The sequence below is a fragment of the Musca vetustissima genome, unplaced genomic scaffold (genome assembly GCF_032173495.1).
Source record: "Musca vetustissima isolate MV318-11 ecotype Yass unplaced genomic scaffold, APGP_CSIRO_Mvet_v1 utg19289, whole genome shotgun sequence".
Lineage (NCBI taxonomy): Eukaryota > Metazoa > Arthropoda > Insecta > Diptera > Muscidae > Musca > Musca vetustissima.
The window spans coordinates 67059-77755 of record NW_026876224.1 but is presented as its reverse complement, the minus strand read 5'-3'; the positions used below and the strand labels follow the sequence as shown (position 1 = coordinate 77755).

The following is a 10697-nucleotide window of genomic DNA, read 5'->3' as shown; positions in this document are numbered from 1 at the left end:
GCATACTAATAAATATCACATAACAATGCAAATACTAAAGATTCTAAATACCAAATCGATTTAATTACCTCCAATGCCGCATCTTCCGGTGCTGATATTTTGCGATTACCGGCATCGCCATTTTCATCGCTGACTTTTTTGGCTTCCACGCTGTCTTGATGGGAAAATTTCCGTTGTCTATAATATTGTATTCGACTGCAAAGAAAAAGAGGGACGCAAAACAAAATAATTATTATAAGGCAATTATTATTGTATTGGACAATAACACACACACACACATACAATAAAGCAAAACAGGTATCAACTAATTAACGGCAATTTGTATTGTTATTATCAGAGAAAATAAAAACAAAACAAAAAAAATTAACGCCAAACTAACCTTTTTCTTCTTTTACGTTCGTGTATATTATCGTTGGGTTGTTCATCATAGCTTAGGCTAGGCGGTGTAACAACGGTTGCCTTCTTTTTTCCAAATTGCACGTGTTTTTCATCGGCTGAATTATCCTGTTGAGGGTTGAAAAAAAAAAAACAATATTGATTTTTATAATAATATTTAATAATGTTTATATTTTATTGTTGTTGGTTTTGATTTAGTTTATTACCGAATGATCTCCATGACCAGCACGTTCTGACACTAATGGATAATCTTCTGGAATATCATCGTAATTTTGAGCATTGGTTTTTTCATTGCCCTGTTCGTATTCGTTTTGTTCTTCTATATTTAAATCTCCAGGTATAGTTTTTCGATTGGCTGCAAAAAAAAAGATATTTGGATTATTGTTGTTTTGTTGATACTGTTATTGATATCAAATATTGAAAGTGACTGGCATTACAGACCGGCATACATAAATATATAGAGAGTGAAGAAAATATTGGCAGAACGTTGTCGATATTAGTGCATGCTGATGCCCTTCACCACACTGTGGTACGGGGTACTTTGTTTTTGTGCATATGTTTGTAACGGGCAAAAGGAAGCGAGATAGACCCATGGTTCATTTTAAGAATATGAATAGAATCAATTTCTGAGTCGATTTATGCATGGCCGTCCTTCTGTCTGTTGATGTTAAATTGTAAACAAACTATTGGTCGCATTTACAATCCGATTTAGATGAGATTTGATACAGCTAATTTATTTGGGCCAAAGGACAACCCCATTGAAATTGGTGAAAATCGGTTCAGGTTTAGATATAGCTCCCATATATATTTTCGTCCGATTGTTATGCATATGGTGCACCACAGCCCCTATATTTCTTTCGATTTGGTCGAAATTTGGCGTAGGCTACTGAATAATATCCAGAATGATGTGTGCAAAGTTTCGTGAAAATCGGTTTAGATTTAGATATAGCTCATATATACATTTTCGTCCTATTTAATAAAAATTGTGCACCAAAGTCGCTATATATCTTGCGATATGCTCGAAATATTGTACTGAACTGAGTCTTGATGCTGTGAGCGAAGTTTCGTGAAAATCGGTTCAGATTTAGATATAGCTCTCATATATATTTTCGTCCAATTCATATTCAGTTGTCCCTGTCCGACTTTAATCCTTTCCTTACAGGTTTAAGATTTACTGAAAATTGGGCAGGTTATTAAGGCCCTTGTTTTATCATAGCCCCCCTTAAAAATATGAAAACTCATTTTAGGGTTAAAAACGATCTTATTCCGAGTTTGTATCAATTTTTCCCACTAGATGTATGTTGAAGTTCCTAGCACAGATTTCCAACTTGAATGCCAGTAGTTTAGTATTTTCTTCTATATGGCTATCATTTTCATTCGCAACTTTAAATTCACCTTCTAAAAAAGTTGAGCACAGGCGTGGCGTTTCTACTTACCACTGTTAATATTTTTAAAGCTACCGGGAATTGGATGTACAGAATCTTGAAATGTTGTTACATCGAATTTTTCTTTAAGGGCAGTTGGACCAGCGAAAACTTTTTCCATCTCCGAGTCCAAGTGTACTTCATTGGGATCTTCATTGCCAGAGGACTGAAAATAAAAACAAGTAAGAAATAACAAATTATTATTATTGTTGTATAGGTTTAATGATAAAGTTGTAAATGTACATGTACACTGTGCAATAATTTTAAATTTTTTTATTCGATAAAATGTTTAAAAATAAAAGACATGTTTCGGTAATTTTTCCATTTCCAAGGATACGAAATCCTTGCATATTAGGGGATTTATTAAGAGGATTTTTATTTAATACGTTAAGACGACTGTCTGATGGGTCTTTTATATCAGGTCAGAATATTCTACGAAATTTTTCGTCATAATGTTTTACTATAAGTCTCAGAATAGTTTAAAACTCGGAAATCAGCCCAAATGTCAAAAAAACTTAAAAATATGAAAACTCATTTTAGGGTTAAAACCGATCTTATTCCGAGTTTGTATCAATTTTTTCCACTAGATGTCATTTCAGAAAGATTGTATAAGGTACATACATGTTCTCCATGTTCTAAATTCTAGTATAAGTCATTGAGCATTTGCATATTTTGTTTTTGCAAAAAACAAAAACGACAAAAAAATATAATATATATATATATATACCGAATACACATCATAGCGTATAAATTTGCCTTTATATAATACCCTTTACCACGTTGGTTATATTCTACATATGTATCTTATCAATTTCATGTCTAATGTTCCTTCAAAGGAAATTTAACGAATTTAAATAAGTGATCTTTATCCATAAGTGAACAACTCCACATGCCTTTCTGCAGCCTATGCTAAATTTTATTTCATTCCGGCAGATTTAGAGTCGTTTGCGTATTTATGTAAATCGATTCAAAGTATTCGATATGTCGCAGTATTCAAAATTTAATCTCAAGCAGACACCCGTTCGAAATATATATGGAAGATATGTCTGCATCTGCACCAATTTCAACAGAACACAACTAACTACGTTGCACAAAATTTCGCACCAATTACCAAAAATCGTACGAAAATATATATGGGAGCTATATGTACATCTGAACCGATTTTTTCCAACATCCATAGGGTTCGTCCTTGGGCCAAATACATGAGCTGTGTCAAGTTTCATCCAATTCCGATCATTAATGCTACCTGTACTCTGTTTAAAATTTAACATGGACAGACGGACGGACGAATATGCGTAAATCGACCCAGAAAGTGATTCTATGCATATTCTCAAAAGAAACCATGTGTCTATCTCTTTTCATTTCGCCTGTACCACAGTGTGGGGAAGGGTATAGAAATTCACTAACATTGTAAAGTTTTATTACAGATGGAAATATAGAAGTACTGCTCCGAAATTTTAAAATTTGAAGTAATTTGTTCTAAAACGTACTAAATAGTGTAATACGGAGCAAGGGATAAAAATAGGATTGTGACATTTAGCATGCAACTTTGTATATAACGACGCACGGTGTCACGACCGCGGCCAAAAATGGTCAAAACCAAGTACCTCGGAGGACAAATTTTTTGATGAGGACTGATAGAAAATACTCCAATTAGAATAAATATGAAATTTGATATCGATATGTCGAGTAGTTTTGTCTCTACAAAGGTTCAAATCTGATAATTATTTATAAACTGATTTTTTACCATATTTTCCAAATATGGGTGTGTTTTTCTGATGCTCAAATATTTGAATATTAAAATTAACGGTTATTATAGAAGTGTTTATTTTGGTTCCTGTGGATGTTAAAAACTAGGATTCGCTGTAGTTTGTATGTATATAGATATCATATGGTGTATACCATGGTACAATTATAAAAGGTAACAGCAAATCCCAGCTGATTTGATTCCAACGTAATACTAGTGTCAATATGAATTTGACAAATTATGTTTTTAAAAATCACCCAACAGGAAAATTGAGAACGCATACAATTTGAAATTGTTCTTTATTAATGTGCTCCCGTATTCAATTTACTCAATCTGCCTGCTGGGAAAGTTTGAGGAAGCAAATCTTTCTTGAAGGAATAACTCGCTATTTTCATATGTGTTACACATATATATGGCAATGGCTCAATTAAAGGAAAGATGTGGAAGCGATAGAAATATAAATTTGATAGATTTTCATTCATGTTTTCCAATTTTTATTTTGAGGATTCGAAAATATTTCATTTTCAAAATAAAAATAATTTGATGATAATTTGTTTGTTTGTTTACAGTTTTCTGTCAAATGAGTTGACACTAGTAGAACTTTCAACAACAAATTTCCATGTGGCTGTTGTATCGTTTTCTGTACAACAACACTTGCTGTTACCTTTTATTATTATATACCATGGGTGTATACAGTCGTCCACACTTGTACAGTTCATCAAATTTGTAAAACAAATTTTGAAATTAGTGGATCAGAAAAAAAGTTTCAAAAAGTTTCGCTCTAAGTATACCCTACACAACTTTGTTGTCAGGGTATTATAGCATTGTGCAGCCCCAAGAGTTTGTAACGCCGCGAAATTTTGGTAGACCCACCTTTAAGTATACCGATCGTCATATCTCGACTAGCTCAATCGATCTAGACATGTGTGTCTAGATCGATTCACCAATGAAGACCCCTATTGTTTTTGGTAAAGATCAGTTAATATTTAGGGGATGAAATGGACCAAATACTTAATTTTTGTCGGTTTTTCTGGTCGCACCAGAGGCCGCAATTATGGCCCAAACATCTCGAATTTTTACATGAAGAAGGGAATTGGGCCAAAGAATAAGCATGTCTGTTTTGATAAAGATCGGTCAATATTTAGCGGGCCAAATGGAACCTGACTTTTGTGTGAAAAAATTACAAAATTTGTATTCTACAGCGTATATATTTACTCCTGTAGGACATAGAGCCGAGAAGTTGATAGTATATCCAAGATGACTGATTGCCCTTTAAATTGATACAAATTATATTGTCGTATGTACTCGAATGTGGGGGTTATACGTAAATATTTACAGGTACTTACGTATTGAGATATTATTTAATAAACCATTACCACACTAGAGGGCGGAAATATAGCGCGGATCGCGGACCACGCCAATAATTTTCAGTGATGATCAGATAATAATTTTGGGATGAAGTGGACCGAAAACTTATTTTTTGTGTTTTTTTTCGATTCGATCTATAGGCTACAATTATAAGCCGAACATCACAACACAACCCACGGTAAAGGGAATATGGACAAGTAATTAGAAGGGCTGTGCTGAATATTGGTAATATTCGGAAAATATGTCAGTGTAAGGAAGAGGTGCTGTTGACCTCTAACCGGGAAAGAGGGTGCAACTATCACGAAATATATACAAATTCGCAAAAAGAGTTCTGTGGTAGTTGTGTAGGGTATCGTATGGTAGGCCCCGTCCGACTATACTGCTCCGCTCACTGTTTTTTTTTATTTTAGTTGTGAAAAGTGTGTTATTTAAGGAATAAAAGGAATTAGCTGCGGAGACCTGCGTTCCTAAGAATCATTTATCTTTTTTGGTGACCACCTTATAAAAAATATGGCATATTCATGAAATGGTTAGAAGCGAATAGTCCAATATGTTTTGTATACAATTAAATAAGTTATTGAGGGCCAAATATGAAGGAGAAGATGGATTCAGAACATAGTAATCATACAATATTTTACATAAAATTTGCAATTAAGTGGTAAAAACGTTATTCGAAGCGGATACATGGGAAAATTGCCAATTTTCATTTGAATTTGGTTGAATATTAAATATTTTATAGGCCAAAAATGATGACATTCTCAAGGCCCATTATATGGGAGGCATACCAAATCTTGGTCCGATCTATACAATTTTTTGTCAGTTGCTCTTTAGTCCAATAATAAGCACATGTACAAAATTTCATTAACTTACGATAACTCCTTCTATTTTTGGCCACTGTTTATATGAACTCGCGACATAGTGCGACGTAAGGAGGCAATTTTTTCTCGAAATTAGTTCTAAAAAGTAACAAATAGCTCATCACGGTAGAACGGCCACTATTAAAATTTGGTATGTAGCTTTAACTATGATATTTTTTTTTTTTGAAAATTTAAACTACCATTTTCTCAAAGCTTCAGAAAAAAACCCCACATCGAAACAAATATGGAAACAAATCTAATTCATACAATTTTGTAGTTGTTAATGTTTTAGCTCACAGGCAAAGTATTATCTGTATACAGCCATGTCTGCATATAGTTAATCCCCTATATAGTGAACACCACGATATAATGCCCACAATTTTTTAAAAATATATTATAAACAGTACAAAGAAGTTCTAAAGGTAATTTCAGATATGTTTTAAAGTCAAACACTTAATAATGTCAACAGGCCTTGCTGAAATTTGTTAATTATATCCAGAAAAAATATATATAATATATATATATATATACAAGTACTTCTCGTATTTATATTTTTTCTCTTATGCGTCTTTCCTTAAGCAAAAATCAATAAACCGCGCTTTCTTTTAAACGAATTAAATTGTTTTTTAAATTCATTCAAAATATCAGTTTATAATTAAGTGATATTTTCAATAAAACGGTGTGAACACATTCGTGCATACATTACCAAACATAAATTTTCCAACAACATGATATTTTTCTGTTTAACAATACCAGTTCTAGGAAAAAATGTTTTTTTTTTTGTGTTGAACATTATAATTTGTTAACTATAGTTATTATTTGAGTATACTGTAGTGGATTTGCTGTATACCACTTATACTTAATGTATAATAAATTACTGTGTCACATTTATCGTCGTTCTTCATTTGAAAATGTACTGAATTGTGTATTCCATTAGAAAACTATACTAATGGAAAACATTATTTGAAACAAAAAGTTTAGGTCTTAACATTGAAATTAATGTGTGTCTTCTTATTTAACACTAGAAAGACTTGAATTTTATATATACCTATATTGCCTAAAATCGGTCAAAATGACCTCATTCTGAAAGAATTTTTATTGTGTAAAGAATTTTTTAAGTTATTTTTTTATTATTTTTTACATTATTTACAATCATACAAAATGTTATTATTATTGGCTTTCGGTGGGAGAGTTTCCCTTTTTGAAAAATAAGATCGCGGACAAAATGTTCGAAAAAGAGTAAGTGTATACTCTAAGAGTGAAATCGACAAACGGTTTTCGATGTTGTTGTACAGATCTGGTCATATACGAAATTTACTTTATACAATAATAAAAGTAGTTTGATTTAATGTTTAATATTTCACAAGCGGTCAAAATGACCGATTTTAGGCAATATAGGTATAGCACATGTGAATACGGAAAAGGAAAGAGGGGGAAGCCGCTACTATGATTAATAAAAGTAGCTGTATGTGGTTCAAAAAGTCACCAAATTTCAAAAAGCTGTGTCATAATAAACACAATTGTTTTTGTACTTGAAATTGAAAAACGGTCAAAATGCCTTCGCCTTCGACTATCTAGTGTTAATATCCAATAGACACAAACATTAATTCAGGGAAAAAGCATTGTTAAGAAGGAGTGTGTAGCTATTATTAACTACAGTAATTGGCAAAACCAATAAAAATTTTGAACATACATCATGCATTAAATATTCACGATTTGGCTCTAATTTGTTTTTTTTTAATATCATTGGGTAGAAAATCCTTTTACCAAAAAATATTTATATTGTTTCATATTTCGGGTTAGCCCTATTGAATTTTGATACTTTGAATGCACATTCCTACCAAAAAATAGTGAATATTGGTCCACTTTTTAGGATAGGCCTCATATAACGATACCCCTCAAATATTCGATATTTTGGGAATTGGATTGGCACATTTTTCATAGTTAGTTATTTGGCACATTTGTGTTACTTGAAATGAAAATATGGGGAACATATCAAAAAGTATGCATATACCGACACCTAAAGTCACAAAACGTGGACCGATATTCACAATTCATGGTAAGGTAGAACTTGTGCATGAAATCCTCAAAATACTTCAATTTAGAGGACAAAGGTATATGAGGCCATAGTCAACATAAACAAGATTTTATTTCGGCGGGTGGGGTGGTGGCTACTGATTTCACGATTTTAAATTTTCAAGTTTTTCAATGGGCTGGTAAATCACTACAAAAGCTTTTTACGGTTTGTAACTTTGCTGATATATATTTGAAGATTTAAAGAAAAAGAAAAATAATTTACAATTTTTTTGTTATTGCTTTGTGTTTTATGGGATTAAAGAAAATTCATTATTTTTGATGGCGGGCATGATAACTCCTCACTGGAACATCGGAATTCGAAAATTCCAACGTTACAGAAAGAAAGGGTACATGTATGGCTCTCGTATGAACTAGGATATTGACTTCGCTCGAAAATCAACAAAATGGCGGAAAATCGCTTATTTTTTACCACAAACAATTAAAGAAGATCTTGACCGATTGGATTTATCCCAGTTCATACGATAGATATACACTCACAGAGAAACGTTACAAAATTTGGAATCGATCGGATTATTAGTTTTTGAGTTATCGTGCTCGCCATTCGCAAAAACCCTGTGTGGAGAAAAATGTGTTTAAAGTTTGAAAAGCCCTCTTGCCGTCACTTGATGCTAGCACAATAAATCGGCTATTTCTTCAAGATTTGTTGAGATTTTCACTTGAAATTTTATAGGGACATTCTTGAATTTGTGTATATTCGAATTAAATCAAAATACAAAATTTGCATTGTAGAAGAAAATTGTTTTCCTCTTTTGCATACAGGGATTTGCAGGGATTTCGTGTAGGAATTTCCGAACATTATATAGCTCAATTTCGAACGTAACATGTTCGCTAGGCCTAAATGCTGAACCTTTTCAATGAAACTTGCCAGAGATTCATTTATATTAACTTCAGTACGTTGGGCCAATCTGTCTAGCTTTATGTCTATAGTGCACCATTTATTTAAAATCGGACTAAAATATATAGGAGCTATATGTAAATGTGAACCGATTCAAGAAAACTTGACACACGTAAAGTTATACAAAATTCAGTATATTGTACAAATTGTGTGCAAATCGGCCAAATTTTGGGTCTTAGTGTACAATTTTCATTAAATTGGACGAAAATATATAATATCTAAATCTGAACCAATGTTCACGGAACTTAGCACACATCATTCTGGATATAATTCAGTACACTATGCCAAATTTCGTGGAAATTTGCGCACCATTTACATAAAATCGGATGAAAATATATGGGAGCTATATTTAAATCTGAAATCATTCTAGATCAGTTCAGTACGCTATGCGAAATTTAGTGCAAAACGAAAGATATATAAGCATTTTGGTGCACCATTTACATATAATCGGACAACAATATATATGGGAGCTATATACAAATCTGAACCGATTTTCACGAAACTTAGTACACATCATTCTGGACATAATTTAGTACGTTATGATAAATTTCGTGCAAATCGAAAGAAATACAGGGACTTTAGTACGTCATTTACATAGAATCAGACGAAAATATATCTGAACAGATTTTCACGAAAGCTATATCTAAACGAAGAGCTATATCTAAATTTGAATCGATTTTTCCCAATTTCAATTGTGTTAGTCCTTGGGCCAAATAAATGAGCTGTATCAAATTTCATCCAAATAGGATTATAAATGCGACCTGTACATTGCTTACAATTTAACATCAACAGACGGACATGCATAAATTGTCTCAGAAAGTGATTTTATGCATATTCGCTAAAGGAACTATGGGGCGATCTTGTACATGCACTAAGACATAATACCTGTATCATAATACAGGTATTATGTCTGTATTTATTTTCACAGGTTTTTATAACTGTGAAGGTTATAAAAAACAAATTACAGCGAATTCGATTGGAATACGTGCTCAAATACAAATTAATGTGTATTTATATTTTTTAATGGAGAAATTTGTTACCCAATCTCTACTCAATATAACAAATTTTAGCGAGTTCGGTTGAAGAATGCGTCCAAGAACCCGAAGATTTGGGATAACAATTTGGGAAAATTTGGGATACCAGAAGAAGTGAATCTATATTTACAATTTTTAATGGAGAAATTTGTTACCTAATTCGGTACTTGACCTGTCTGCAGTCAAACATTTTGGCGATCTATCTCAATTCGCTTAGAGGCCAGAGTGATTGCAACAGACAGTCTGAAAGGCGGTCATGTTTAAATCGTCATAGGTTCGGAAATGATTTTATTGATGAGTTACAAACGGGAAAACAAAAACCGTAACATATAAATGTATCTTCACAAAGCAGATTATAGAGTCATATAAAGGCAAAAAATCGCCATAGCTTCGGAAATGATTATTTTGGTGAGCTACAAACGGAAAAAAACAGAAACCGTAACATATACATGGATCTTCACAAAGCGGATTATAGAGTCCAAAAAAGGAAAAAAATCGGATTATAGAATACGAAATGAGTTCTGAAATGCAAACCGGATGATCCGCATTAGCGAGGTCGCAATTATCGAGATTTTACGGTATATATTTTAGTCCGAATTAAGTTTTAAATTAAGTCTAAAAAAATCATCCAATTTCATGTAAATTGTACAGCAAACATACACCGCCGTTTGTTCGAAGATATTGTGTGTGTGTGTAATATTTGCTTTAAGTTGGTTAAACGTCCGTAGGACATACAGATTGACATGTGTGTGTACCGATTGACGTTCTACATATATAGAGATAGATCACATATTTAATTTCGTCCGATTTCATGGCAATATAGCTCGAAAAGGTGATACATCTTCCGGATTGATAATACGAGTCGTAGGACCACCTATG

General features: G+C 32.7%; 1 protein-coding gene across 2 annotated transcripts in view; it reads right to left on the bottom strand.

Annotated features, from left to right (window-relative positions):
* Positions 1 to 10697, bottom strand: part of LOC133338792 (anion exchange protein 2) — a 47890-nt gene that overhangs the window by 22103 nt on the left and 15090 nt on the right. For both annotated transcript variants that reach the window (XM_061546900.1, XM_061546899.1), the window contains exons 2-5: positions 1833 to 1986; positions 603 to 751; positions 380 to 504; positions 69 to 195 (exon numbers count right to left, since the gene is read on the bottom strand). In XM_061546900.1, the coding sequence (XP_061402884.1) occupies positions 69 to 195; positions 380 to 504; positions 603 to 751; positions 1833 to 1986 (555 nt within the window). The remainder of the gene's footprint in view (positions 1 to 68; positions 196 to 379; positions 505 to 602; positions 752 to 1832; positions 1987 to 10697) is intronic.